This window comes from Epinephelus lanceolatus, chromosome 21 (genome assembly GCF_041903045.1).
Source record: "Epinephelus lanceolatus isolate andai-2023 chromosome 21, ASM4190304v1, whole genome shotgun sequence".
Classification (NCBI taxonomy): Eukaryota; Metazoa; Chordata; class Actinopteri; order Perciformes; family Serranidae; genus Epinephelus; species Epinephelus lanceolatus.
In genome coordinates, this window is record NC_135754.1 from 14,821,707 (window position 1) to 14,836,525 (window position 14,819).

Genomic DNA, 14,819 nt, shown 5'->3' on the forward strand with positions numbered 1-14,819 from the left:
ATTCTGCTTATTTTGTTTTATTGCACTTTAACCATGATGCGAAGAAATGAAAAACAAACCCCAAAAAAATCCACAGAAACAATGAGTTCAATAAAAAAAAGAAGCATTTTTCACTTTAAGAACACGTCATCTTAAGGTCCTCCATGGATCCACTCACACGCCCATACACACCCTACTGACCTGACACAGGACCATGGAAACTTAGACTGTATAATAAAACCCTTATGGAACAGCTGGAGTCAGCACACACATATGTAGACCTCTGTATCTTATCTATAGCTCATACCTGGGAGGAGCTCAAACCTTTCGGCTATGAAACCAGACATTCAAGTATTTCTATCATTGCACAGGCACTAGATTTTCCTACTGTATATATTAACTTTCAGCCAGCGACTGAATCGTTTGACACCAACAGTTAAAAGCGATCAGCTGTTGGTAATGAATGAAATATACATCCTGAAAAATAATCTCTCCACAACAGCAACATCTGGACATCAAATATATTACAAAGAAACAATAATATAAAACTATTAGTGTCACATTTGGCTTTTGGTACCATAACTCTAACCTCATATCTGTTGCACTGATAAAACAGAAACAGTAGTCAGATTAAACGCATTTGAATCTACTGGTGGTGGATTTAAAACCAATTTCAAAGCGAGCTCGATACTTGGAATGGGGTGGAATATGGAGAGGGTTAACTTCACTGAGAGGCACGGACCTGGCAGCTGCTTTTGCACATGCTCAGTTTGCCCTCTGTTGGACAAACGAGGAAGTACACCACTGTGATGTCACTTCAGTTCCTTTTTCAGTATTTCTTTCAAATAATAAATATGAATTTTAATAAATACTCTCTCAAGTACAAGTAACATTTATGGGCAAAAATTAAATCCAGGAGTAAACCTGCACTCCAATCAAATATTTCCATCTTGAAAACCAAATGATAGAAGCTGAATCGGCTCAGCGGAAATCAAATAAACAAAAAAAAAAAAAACACTATGCAATAAAACATTTTTCAGCAAAATCAATAAAACATCATTTTTGATAATTAAGACAACAGGACGTCAACCTCCGCCTCCTCCTCCACCGTGAAACCGAAACACTTGCAATACCAACAATATGTATAAACACATAATTCAGCTTGTGAAGAGAGGGGAGGAGAGGGGGTCGGGAGGTTCTTTACAAGTCCCTCAGAATTCACTGAATTCAAAAAAAGGGTCCTGAACAAGACAGAGAGAAGGCGTCTCTTGCAAGACTTTCATGGTTTGGTAGTGCTGCGGTGGGTCGGTGCGGTGACACTATCCTACACTAGAGTCAGAGCTGGATATTTTAAGGAGTCTAGGTGATGTTTGGGAGGGGGGTTGGTTCTGTTTAGTTTGTGACCCCGGCACCAGATTCATCACCTGCGAGCATCTGTGCAGTTCCAAGTCATTGCACATTGAAGTCCAGTCCTATCCAGCAGGCTTCCACTTCCAGACAGTTTATATTAACCTCAGGCAGACAGGCTGTAAGTTCAGCAAAAAAGAAATCAAGCCCTCTGAGAAATTCGGCACAGATGGAGCTCATCTGTGTCACAGGAGTTCAGTTTTTAAGAGAAAGACTGGATCTCCTGTCTCCAGGGAGGCAGTCCTATCCAGCTGCCAGCGCCCCTGGACAGCTACCTCTGTCGTGGGCTGGTGTGGGCATGGTCTGTCCCTTGATGCCCCTGGAGGTCGTCTTCTACAACGTTACTGTAGCCTTCCTTTTCAATGCATTCTGACAGCACGTTCAGCACCTAGTGACAATGACACACCAAAAGACAAGAGTAAGGTTTAATTGTTGAATGAAGGAGAAAGTTGTTCGAAGTCACTATAGGAGGTAGAGATTTCACTTTCTATTAATTTTGATAGCCATTAGCCGGTCACTACCCAGTTAATTTTAAAGAAAAAAAAAAAAGCGAAATGATGTAAAATTCAGAAGGCCTTTCCTTTTAGTCCGGCGCTCCATTGACTCAGTGAGCTTTAGCGCCACATTTCAAAGCACTATCCATTTTTAAGGTGCTGAATTTTTATTAATTTGTGATGTAAATGTCTTGCCTTTTATTTTATTTTCTGTGGGCATTGCTGACAGTCAGCTGGCTAGCTGCATTAGCTACTGTAAGCCACAGCCACACTGCACTGCGCACTAACCAGGTGGGAACTAGCTAGCAGCACTGCTAGTTTAGCGATTACTTCCTGTGACGCTGCCCTGGTAGTGGGACGGCAATGCTGCAGAAACATGATGGCCACCCTCTGGTCTCCGCCCAGCTTGCCCCAGTGAGCAATATTTACTATTTTAGCACCACTAGCGGTGCTGACACTGCTAACAGCACTAACAGAGCTAACAACAATGCTAAAGTCTGTGGCTCAAAATTGAGCTGCTTACTGCAGACACCGGCGGGTGTGCACAACACAACATAACGCTGTTTAGTCGTGATGGCATTACAATTGGTGAGTGGTGGTTACAAATGCTGTCAGCTAACGTTAGCTAAAACCAGGCCCAGGTGGTGCGCGGTGCAGTTAACTGAAGAGTAGCAAAATTAACCTATAGACCAAAATGTCTAACTGGTTAAAAATATTCTTGGCAATAAACCAATTCATTTTTAACCGTTAACATCCCTACTTAAAGGGTCAAATAAGCTCAAAGCATTTTATGGACTTTTAAAAATAAACACACAAATATATTTTTTCCTGCATGTTTAAAGAAATACTTAAACATTTTAGGTAATTCACTTTCCTGCCAAAAGGGTTGATGAAAAGATCAATACTCTCTGCAAGAAAGTGTACCATTGAAAATTATTCCTTTCAAAGTTATATGAATGACACAAATCAAATAAGCAGTGTTGAGGAAACTACTTTGAAACTGTAGTACAGTTGTTGAACTACATCCAAACTACATCGTTGGAAATGATGACAATCTGAGTCTGGCATATCATATTGTTACACAGAGGTACACCTGAACTGACACTGAGTAAAGAGGAGGTACCTCACCTAGACAGCCAGATGATGGCATGGCAAAAACGTCATGTAAATAATTACATAAACTACATGACCCATAGTAGTAAACCACTGAAAAAGCTTCTGAGATCTGATGTGTCATCCCAGCTACTGCAAACAGAGGTTAAACTACTAATTGAACTACATGTAGTTATCACCTCCCCATCACTGCAAACAAGGCACACAGTATAAAATGAAACACTGACCAGGCGTAGTCGTCGGTCCATGGCATCCAGGTGTGGCTGGATGAGAATGGGACTGAGGCGGTCCCTCACCAGAGATTCTGCCATGAGCATGGACAGCTTGTATTCTTCCTTAGCCAGCAGCTGCAGGCGCAAATGGGTCGACTTCTTTACCCTGCAGAAAGAGTGCAGCGGGGGGGGGGGGGGGGGGGGGGGGGGTCAGTTTGGCTTCAGTTATACCCCATATGCTCGGGAGTATAATGTACCAACTAATCACATGTGAAAATCCTGCTTACAGTATATTTTGCACAGGCATTAATAACGCTACGACAGCACTCTTATCAAGATACATAAAGAAACACCAGAAAGAAGATCTTACCTGCAGCACTGGGTCAACGGCACCAGAATGGATATCTCATCATGGGAGTGCTTTCCAAAGCTGGGGTGAGAAGATAAAGGAATAGATGGTTTTAATGGTGATGACTGGTATTTAAATCTTTTTTCTGAACAGTTTTGCAATTTGCTGTTTGCAAGTTTTACTGTGATAAAGGGCTAGTGTGTAGGATTTAGTGGTGTCTAGCAGTGAGGTTGCGGAACTGAAATGTCCCCTGTGTGCTAAGTATGTAGGTGAAGTATGGTGGCCAATCCAAATACGTGAAAATGCAAACAGCGCGAATGGCCCAATCTAGAGCCAGAGTTTGTCTGTTCTGGGCTACTGTAGACCAATATGGCGGACTCTGTGGTGAGGACCCACTCCTTATGTTTATATAAACGACTCATTCTACAGTAACCAAATTTTTTTCCTTTTTTTTGTGCCTTTTTTTGCTCACCTGTAACTCTCAAACAGTTTATGCTTTATTTATCATTCATATATTCATACGTGCATAATTTTATGCAGTTTCCTATTCATGAAAAACAGGATTTTAAAATGATTGTATTATCTAAAGACAATCCCAAGACAACTACACGTTCAACATCTCAGCAATTGCGTTGTACAAACTAAGGTTGTCAAAGGACTTTTTTCTTTTTGCCATGGCATCAAAAGAGGTATTGATTATCGTTTTTTTTAAACTGATACTGTATCAAAGTTTAAAATTCTGGTACTGTAACATAAGTACAAATCAAATTCAAAATTGTCAATACACACTTATCAACTGTGAGCTCGTTATGAGGACATATTTGGTTTATGAATTATGTACTGTAGTGCATAAAAGGCATTCTGACATTTTTAAAGAGTGTTCATATGATGATAAGTCATCCAAAAAGTATTCCAGTCACCATCAGGATGCACAGCAATCGTATGCACTTCCTACCTTTTCATGTGGTAAGACAATTCTGTAAATGATTTCAAATTTATGGTTCAAACACCTGCACATTATGTATTTGTTTTTGTGATTCTCTCATTTGTTATTATTTGTGTGAATGCACTAATACACTATAACAGATCCATCAAGTGGAATAATGAGAGCAGCACATCTCTGAATGACAATCAGTCTGACAGTCTCTTTATTTCAGCCTCTTGAGTTATAATGCGGTGTCTCACCCTCTGCCGTTGTCCAGGTGGATAATGAAGGTCTCATTTCCAAACTTTTCAAACGTCTCATAATGGTGGCGATCCATGTTTCCTGTGTTGGGATACAAGTAAACAATTCAGCCAAGAGGGATGACAGAGAGCACATATGTGTCTGTAGTTATATGATGCGTGTGTACAGTAGGTCTACAACAATGTCTCGCCTACTATTGACTTCTGAAACGGTGCGAGAGACCACCATAAGATGGTCATACTCACCCATGAGAAAGTCAAAGACGGTCATGTCCATGATGTCCAGCAGTCGTGTCCCGCTGTCATACGGTGGAGTCTGTTTGACCTCCTCGCAGTAGTCCGGGTCCACCTCCCATCTGAAGAGTTCAACATATCACATTAATATCTTGTTCACATTTTTAATTTATCAGAATTTATGCATCTGCTTTGCAAACACATCGCCAAAATCCAATTTGTTCCGCCTTTTAACATGTTTGTTCCAATTTATTCTTGAGATGATTTTAGGGAAACTAAGATTTTTTTTTTCTTATCATAACAAGATCGCAATTAAGTGTTTTCTTCCGTGGCATAATCTGTGCAAATTGTTTCATTGGATGTCAGTCAGCTATGAATTGATTTACATGATATCTTAGACACCACAGAACTCCTGGTGAGTGTAATAAATATCCTCTGATAGCCGGACCTACAGGACTCTACTGTGAATCTCTCAGTGTCTGCTTCTTTCAGCCAACGCAGCACTGTCTGAGTGCAGGATCGATCTCTTACTCTGCCTTCTTGCGTTTGTGGTAGGAGCGTCTCCACGGGTTCCTCCAGGTCTTGCGTTTGGCGAGCGCCAGGTCTGGGAGGAAGGCAGCCAGGGATCCTTCTATCTGGTCTGGTTTACCGCACAGAGCGTGCTCAGTGGAGCAGTAGTACGAACACTCTCCGTAGAAACACACGTTGTTGGCTGAGAGTGGGAAGAAGAAAACATGTTGTGGCTGCTTTGCTAAACCATTGTTTGTAACAAGTATGAAAAGTGACACACTCTCTCTGGCCTTTTGAAATGCACACCACATATATTTAAAGGCCAACTTTCACACGATTAAAACTACCTGGAGACATCCAGTGACTTGTATTAATTGCTGAGATTGTCAGCAGTTTTAATCCTGTGGAAGTTTTCCATGTGTATAATATGTAAAGTAAAAGTTGCATTGCTAATTAACTGTCGTGCTTTGGCAAAGCTAAAGTCCCCTGATAATACTAATCCCATGCAAATTAATATCCCAGTAATTCAGGGCACAGAACGGGCTTTGCTCCACATTACCAAGAAGGAAAACTGTTCATTTTTGCTTGGCTTTAACTTTTGCATGATGAAAAGATATTGTTGAAGACTGCACAGATGGCATTTAATTATTATTTTTCTCCTCTGAGATCGCCAAATAATCTCAACTGATGACTGTATAACAGCGTGTGTCCCTCAGTCTTGGGGTACACATGATAGAAAACTAAAGAGAGGACTGAACTGAAATGTGTGTAGCGTTTTTTACATCAATTCTGTGGATGTAGCAAAATCAATTTCATGGTATCTTGGTTAAAGTTTCTTCCTCCTAGATGTGTTTCTGAAAACCAATAACTGCCCGTTTTTTCGGTTTGTACCTGGTGAAATGAAGAACGTCCTCCAGAGCTTCTTGTCTCGCGTGACATCTCGGATCTCCTTCGTCATGTTGACGAGCCTGCCGGCCACAGGAGGGACGCGACGAAAGTCCAGGATCCTACAGGACAGGGACACATACTGAGGGGTTACAGTCTGCCTTCAGAATACAGTAGAGGTGTTCAAACAGTGGCTGAACACAAACACAGTGCTAATGGAGGCAATTAACATACTTTAACCTAATTGCTGCAATTTGCATTGAAAACCACACTCCTTCTCAGAGTCATGACTCAGTCACACAAAGACGTGACAGAGATATTTTTAGATTCAGTGTAACTTACACTTTCCTAAGATATGGAATGGAATATCTCCATTGCAAATAAATGTCCATGAATCCACTTAGAAATCATAGAGAAAAAAGATGCTCCTCATGACTCCAAAACTTGTCTGAGACATTTGGAACATTTGGACATTTTTTGGGGGTTTTCTTCCATATCAAAGTAAAAGTGTAAGAGTTGTCTGTACATTCATGGATAGACTGCAAACAGGAACCACTAATAGCTATTTCAGCATTCTTTAAATGGTGCCAGTTGGCTGACAAAAACCCTGAAAATGTTGCTTTATTTTACTTATTTGGAGAATGTAAAGAGAGTTTGAGTAAATGATCATCCACAGGGCTCTTTATGTGACCCACTGAAAAAGTGTCTGTAGAGTAGTGATACTAAATTTATGGTCCCTGGGCCAAATCTTGGCCTGTGATAGGGTGCCAGGTGGCCTGCTGACCATTTTCTAATTCACAATAAAAATAAATTACACAAAAAGTGCAGGAGTGCGAGGAGAGGGACCCCAGGACCCCCCGACAGAGGTCCAGGCGAGGCCGCGAATGTCCTCAAATCCCAGAAACACCCTTGTGTACACCTGACCTGCGCAGGGCTACCATAACTGGATTTTTCTCTGATAAATATTATCAGTATTCATTTATTAATTTGCCACAGATCTCCTGCAGTTTTGCAAGGGTGGCCCCCACGTAAAGCAGGTTGATCAACAAGGACATGCTGTATGTAGGTTTGGAAAGTAAAGACATACCACCCCAGATGGGACTCGAACCCACAATCCCTGGCTTAGGAGGCCAGTGCCTTATCCATTAGGCCACTGGGGCACACAGCCACTTGCACACCACAGTCAGTTAATTCACTGTCACTGCCAACAGGGGGCACTGTGACACAAGTCCTGACCTGACAGTTACACCACATGGTGGTAAACCTATGTGGTTTTTATGTGGCTATCATTCTACATCAAACCCATTTTTAACTTCCACACAGCTCTCTGGTTTAATATATTCTGAGATATAGGTTTTACTCAAAGATGGCGTGACTGTCTTCCCGTGTGCGTGCCACATGCCTATTTTATGCATGTGTGGCTCCTGTAGTCAATACCACACGGCTACAACATCAGCACGGGCTCTTTAAATATTAATACGTCTGACAACACCTAATGGCCGAGGCCCGAGGGCAGGGAGACACGGAAAGAGAGACCAAGATTAAAGATGGAGCCAGGGGAATAGAAGGAGAGATATGGGAGAACCTGGTGGAGAAGGAGAGCCGTTAACAGAGGGCTTGCCATATAAATGATGCCATCAAGCGGCGTGGTGGTGGGTGGGGTGAGACAGACGCACACAGTCATGTCTCTATCCTCGGACACAGAATGAGGCACCGCAGAGCACAGTCTGGCCTGCTGGGCCCGGGCCTGCTGCCATGCTAAAGGGAACAGCTAGGGCTGGCTTCAGTTCCGTTCATCACCCACACTTTTTCCTCCATCCTTGTCCCTTTGATAAACCTTATTCCCCCAGCGGTGGCCATTTTAAACCTGTGTTACATTCAGGGTGGGACAGAGAGGCCCGCTGAGAGCTGCGCACAAACAACAGCGGGACTCATCTCATATACTCCCAGCTGAAAAAAGTATGACGCCTGTGGGTGTCATGAATTTGTAGCTATATAGTTTAATATTTTAAGGTCATATCTTTATAGCTGCTTGCTCTCTTTCCCCCACCTAATGCAGCAACACCAAGTGCACTTCCCATTTAAATCCAATCACATAATTAATGATGCTTACAGCAGTGTAGCCTATATAGGAAAAGACAGTGGTTCTGTGTGTATGTGTTCACACACGCTGGTGCGAATGCTACTTTTAAAAAGAGCCTGTGTGTGTCTGCGGGCCCCCTGGGAGGCAGTGTAGCCTAAGCCTCTGCACCAGCAGCAGCAGCAGCTCTGTAGCCAGGCTCTAATTTAGAACAGACAAAATAAGGAAAAAAAAATAAAGCGCTGCTTTTGGCAAACCCTGCCTGGCTTATATTTAGAATGGGCACAGGGCCTTTCATGCCTTTGGTTTCCTCCTCTTCCCCTTAACCCACACATATGCCGGGAGTGTGTGAGCGTATTTTCATGCGTGTGTGTGTGTGTGTGTGTGTGTGTATAGAGGAGGACCAGATGTGTAGCAGACTGGTGAAGAAAGCTGCTGCTAATGCAATTGCTGCTGAACTGTGTCATTGTGCCTGAAGGAAAAGGAGATTCAACACCACTACCCGCTGTGGCCCCATTGTGTGTGTGCATGTATGTGAATAGACGTGTGTGTGTATGTGTGTGTGACCCCAGTATCATCTTGTATCACAAGCATTCACACTCCAACACAAGCTCATAACAACATACAGCCACAGTGACGTCAGCTCTGCTTTAATAGCAACGCCGGCGCTAAAACTCCTCCTCTGGTCGATCAGAGAGCCTTGTGAGGTTTTCTCTTTTCATTAAAGTCTCTGGAGCAGGCAGATGGGCAGGCCGGCTGTAAAGTGTTAGCCTTGTAAAGGCAGTGAAGTCAGGGAGCGTGGTGGTTAGCAAAGCAAGGAGGCTGCAGTCATTGTTCAGTCAGATGCTAGCTGCGGGAGGGCGGCATTCATTCTCTATGACTCATGGCCTCTCGGAGCTCGCAGGCTGTGCTGCACGGGCCCCGGCTCACACCGCTCGCTGCGATTGAAAAAAAGATGAGTTTCTGAGGGACAGAAGCTGCGAGAAGGAGAAGCAAAATGTACAAATAAGCACGGAGAAAATGTGGAGTGCGTGGAGGGGGTTCATACACAGAAGAGAAATGGAGTATGCCTGCAGCTCTGCCTGCATTCACACACACACACACACACACACACACACACACACACACGAGTCTCCTCGCAAACACATATCTTAAAGCTCTACTGTAAAACAAAGGTACTCAGTTCTGGCTTGGTGTTCTGCAGGTTTTTGTTCCTCCCGGGTGGTTAATGAGCTGACACGAGCAGAAGCAAATTAGCAATCAGGGAGGAACACAAACCTGCAGGACGTTGGCCCTCAAGGATGGAAAGAAGCACTTGGGCTTGAAGGAGTTAGAGCACATTCAAGAACATTGGATTTCTTCCTTATTTAGTTGAAAGTGGTTGTAGCATTGAGGCCGTTTCTGCACCAGACATCCACTGCTGCCCCTGAGGGTAATGTAGCCACCGGGCTTTGACAAGGAAGAAGAATGCATGGAATAAAAAAAGATGATATCTCTGGCTCTGCTGCATCGATTTTGATCCTCTTTTTTTAAAAAACTGTCCACCGCGAGTCTGACAGTGTTATTTATGAGTGCAATGCTAAATCAGTGGAGTACTAAAATAGGACAAACTGCATAAAGATTTGTTTTACCTGAAAAAATGTTGCTGAAAGAGATGCAAAACAACCATTTCTGAAACCAAGGGTAGCTCATACTTTTAAAGGCGTTATCAAAATTATCTACAAAAATTTGTACCCCTTTAGCTGGTGGTTACAGAGAAGAACATGTGGTTCAAAACGACAGAGAAGACAGACAGATGACCATGACAACGTGATGCCCCAGATAACATGTACCGCACACCCATGAGACTGTCTAATGTTGACTTACCTGTCCAGATGAAAGGCAGCGATCTCTGCGTTGTGTCGTTCAAAGTCAGAGAAATAGAAGAAGTCTGGTGGGGTCTCCTGGTCCCGGGTCTGCCTGCAGAGACACAAGGAGAAAAAAAGCATAGAGGTCAGGTATAGCTGTCATGCAAAGCCGAGGTTTCGACAGTCAGCAATATGCAAAAGGTTCCATGTTCACCTGACAGTGCAACATATTAAACTGAAGCTGCAACTCAGGCTGGAGGTGTACCTGGATTTTAACCATGCAATTGCGTAGGCAACCAGCTGCATTCTGAACGGAATTGTTCACATACATGCCTATGTACGGAGGATTCCACCAGAAGGCATACCATAGAAGTCAGACCATACAGAACCTTCAGATTTGCATGATGTGAACAATAAACATGGCGTCACTCGATGAGGTTACTATATGGAGTGCAACAGGGATGACGTTTAGGATTACTGCAGAAAACAACCTCTGTGGCCACTTGTATGATTTCTGAGGCTTAAATGCAATCACCAGAAGTAAAAAGCTACAAAAAACCCTACACCACAGTCAAATGACCTAACATCACCTTCACAACGAGGCTATAAAGCTGTGTTCAGCATGATGACGTTCTGTAGTCCCATTTCGCCACTTGTTAGCAACCATTTAAAGACACGTAAAGGCCTCAAAAAATTTATGAGTGGGGTATTTACTGGCGGATTTTATGTTCTAGAACAAACAAACAACAAAGCCTCTTGAGCTTGTGTTAACCTCACACCTTATTTCAGGGATCTAACCAAAATCTCATTCACAAAATCTGTTGATTCTGAGACAAGGGAACTGGAAGATGCAGGATATGTGAGGCAGCTATCATGAGCACACAAATGTGTAGCTCAAAGCAAGTCTATCTCAAGCCTAATGAGTTCTTGGTCTACAGAGTGTCAGTGGCAAGAAAATGCCCGTCAGAAGATCCCATAGGTCCCAAATGATGTCTTTAAAAGATTAGTTTTGTCTGGCAAAAAGTTCAAAAGCCAAATGTATTCATATAAATGTATTCACTTTCATAAAAGGCTAAGACAAACTGAAAATGTGCACATTTGAGAAGCTGGTTGCTATATCTTTTCTTTGTAAACTGGTCTAAGACAGGGGCAGAGCCTCATGTAAACATTAGGGGCTTAGCCCAAATCTAGGGAGGTCCAGGGGCATGCTTCCCCAGTGGATTTTTATCCCATTTAAGACAGCTATATGCACTATTTTTCAAGCCACTTGAGATAATATGAGGCCTAAAATTCTTTGGGAAAAGTATGTTTGCCGCTAAGATAAAAAAAAAATCCTGTAGAGCCTACATCCTATCTTGTAGCTAACTGTTCTCCGACTGTCTTCATCATTCATCAAACCACAACAAATGTTGAGCATGACTAATTTTCACTCCAGCCACCATAAAAGAGGCAAAAATGTGCTTTAAGTTGTTTAAGTAAGATGTTTTAAAGCATTAATAATTGATAAGTAAGAGCTTTTGCTCCACTGATTTGTCAGTCTGACACAGTCCTGTCAGAGAGATTTAGGGGAAATGACATCAAGTTGAAAGTATCTTACAAACCTAAAAGATTCAGGGCTTTTGAGAAAACAGTCAGGGCTGGAGCCCCAGAAGCCACCCCTCCACTCCACCTCTGGTTTAACATTATATATGTGGGTCTGGACTTCACGAGACAATGCAGGTATGTAAGAAGCCATACTAAAAGGAATTTCATATTACAGTATTTGCTGGGTATTCTGCACCCTGATATTGGTGCACTGAGTTCAAATCAATACATCTCTTCAACACAACTTCCCATTTCCAAAGACGTCTCACTGCACAGGAGCCCAGTCTGTGATAAAACACTTTGGCTTTACACCTGTGTACCTAATATTGCGAACAGCGTTTGTGAGCAATAACCGAGACACAATAAACTCGTGTCCTTGCCTCACAAAAAAGGCCCCTTGTCGGAGTTACTGTGGGTGTTTTGTGGGGCAACAAGAAGCAGGGACAATCGAAGGTCGGAGACTTCCTCCTGAAGCACCCACTCCTGTTCTCGATCTGTACCTATTTCTGTCCGGCTCTGATCCTTCCCCAAAAAACTGCTTTCCACGCACATTCTGCCTTAAAGCTCTTACTGGAGGGAAAAGAGGCTCTTAAAGGCTTAAATCCCAGAGCTGATGGAGGACGGCCAAGATGGGGCAGGACAGACAGGACAGCCGGGGTGAAAAGGCGAAGTCAAAGGAAGGGGGTGAAAAGACTTTGTGAGAAGGTGCGAGGTATAGAGAATATGTTAATGTCTTTGGGAAATACAAGGACGGCATTGCAGACCATCATCAACTTGCAATCTCTCTACAGAGGAGCTGCATATTTGAGTTATTTTTCCTTTTATACACACTGCCTTCTCTTTGCTTTTTTCATTGACAACAGTAAATACTTTCCAGGAAGGCAGCTGAGTGTAATGATTTGGACTGCAGCCTCTGCCATTTCTGCTTCAGCTAGTTGAGGGAGGATGAGAAGAATGGAAACTATCTTGGCAACTTCTCTTTCTCTCTCTCTATTCCCTCCGGATGCCTCTCTCTGTTTATTTCGCTCAAAATCCTCTATCTCACCTCCTCTGCTTCTCCGCACTCCTTCACGCAGAACTGTTTTCTCTGCTTTCTTCTTAATACTTTATATCTGTCTGCCTCTCCCTTTCTCTTTCTCTCTCTCCACTCCATCCGTCGCTTTCCTCAGCTGGCTGGCTGATTGTAACTCTGCAGCTGCATGGCTGACATATGCACCAGTCATTAACTAACCCAACATGGAGCCCAGAAACACACTCATCTACTAAAAATTCTCCAATTTCCTCCTCTCTTTATCAGTCTTTCTCTCATCTTTCTCCATCCTCAATCTGCCTGTGAGCATTTGACAGACAGCCACATGCAGATGGGTGGAAGTTTGACCAAACAGAAAATCATCATGTGGTACACTGAGCTTATAGAGGAGTATTTAGCAAGCGTTTTCACACTAGACTGCCATGATCAGCATCAACTTATTTCTCCCTTTAACATTTCTCAATCTCAGTTTCCCCACTCCTCTCTCACGCTCATCCGTCACGTCCACGCAGTTGTTTGCCAGTAAAAGCCAAGCGCTGTCTGTTGATTGTATCGCTCTCTTCTCCTGGATGGCCTTGCTTCAGGGACACAGCTCTCGCTCCACATCAAGGAAAAATGATACTGACTTTGAAAGCAGAGTAAAGTGTCTATTTACACCAGTGCAGCTCAGCTCCCGCAACGGGACAATATCATTCAGTCCAGCATATGAAGGGGATACAACTCTTTTATCAACAGGGACAGTTGTGCTATGTCACGTCCTGGATTTATTTCCTGCCAAATGTTGGGAAAATTAGTGTCGGAGGTGAAGTGTATGCGAGGTGGAAGGGTCAAAACTGATATTCAATTAAATAAGAAGCCTTTCATTCTCCAAATAGACATGTTGATGTGTTCCTTAGTTGTTGTCCAGTTGACAATTCCTAGTCCATGGCAACTTAGAAATTGGTCGATATTTTGGGAAATGCACTTATTGGCTTTCTTGCTGAGAAGATCAATACCAGTATCATGGACATACGCTAAAAATGAAGCAACTGTCAGCAGCTGGTTAGCTCGTGCCTCATTTTCACTGCATGTTTCAACTCAACTCGACTCACCTCACTTTTGGTACCAGGTTCTTATCTCTATTTCCACTGCAGGTAGTACCCCTTAAGTGTAGGCATGATTCTCAGCTGATCACCACAGCGACGCCACATGAAACTACCATGATATCATCTTCAATATGTCACTCACTGGATCCTTTTCTCTGCAAAGCAGTATTGCACCCTACAATTTTTAAAAATCTGGGGCGAGTAAATACAAAAACTGCAGCCGCTATTGGTGGTAGCTTGGCTATTTAAAAATGGCGGCTTTGTGCAGGCTGTACCAAGCTGTGCAAGTGACATCTGGTGACAGTTCCCAAGAGTCTGCAGTGTTTTAACTACACCTTCTAGTAGTGTTTCAGCTCACTTGGATCTTCGACTGAGGTTGTAGCAAAACAAGTATCAGGTAGTATCTACGACTTTTACCAATAGAAACCTGGAAAAGTCGATGTAGGTGGAGCCGTACAATGTGGAATGTGGAAATGTGGCAGTTGGGTCAGTTCTCGGTAATACCAATTCGGTTCGGTACTCCGTCTTGGACGGAGTTTTTTTTTTTTTTTTTTTTTTGAGACCGACCAGACCACATACGTCTTTTTACAGCCTGTGTCTGCTTCTTCGCCAAGCGCACAGTGAGCAGGAGAGAGGGGGGGGTGGGGCAGGGACTGAGCTAGGGGATGCAAGTGCGCATGCACCAAGGCCTCTACTGTAGCCTGGAGTTTGTTTAACAGTGATAATGACGGACGATTTAGTCTCGAAGAAATCAAAGAATGCGCCAATATGCTAAACCTGCAAATTTATTTGTAAGGAATAAAAGAAACAACGTGTTATTGTCAC

At 43.1% G+C, this 14,819-nt stretch overlaps 1 protein-coding gene and 1 non-coding gene across 2 annotated transcripts in view; both read right to left on the minus strand.

The window, feature by feature from the left end:
* fam20cb (FAM20C golgi associated secretory pathway kinase b) overlaps positions 1-14,819 on the minus strand; it is a 64,056-nt gene continuing 49,237 nt past the window's right edge. The window contains exons 4-11 of the mRNA XM_033611679.2: positions 10,315-10,407; positions 6,375-6,490; positions 5,505-5,685; positions 4,986-5,095; positions 4,740-4,821; positions 3,576-3,635; positions 3,221-3,371; positions 1-1,774 (exon numbers count right to left, since the gene is read on the minus strand). Coding sequence (XP_033467570.1) covers positions 1,658-1,774; positions 3,221-3,371; positions 3,576-3,635; positions 4,740-4,821; positions 4,986-5,095; positions 5,505-5,685; positions 6,375-6,490; positions 10,315-10,407 — 910 coding nt within the window. The 3' untranslated portion in view covers positions 1-1,657. The remainder of the gene's footprint in view (positions 1,775-3,220; positions 3,372-3,575; positions 3,636-4,739; positions 4,822-4,985; positions 5,096-5,504; positions 5,686-6,374; positions 6,491-10,314; positions 10,408-14,819) is intronic.
* trnar-ccu (transfer RNA arginine (anticodon CCU)) lies at positions 7,456-7,528 on the minus strand. The gene has a single exon. It is a non-coding gene; the product is annotated as a tRNA-Arg (tRNA).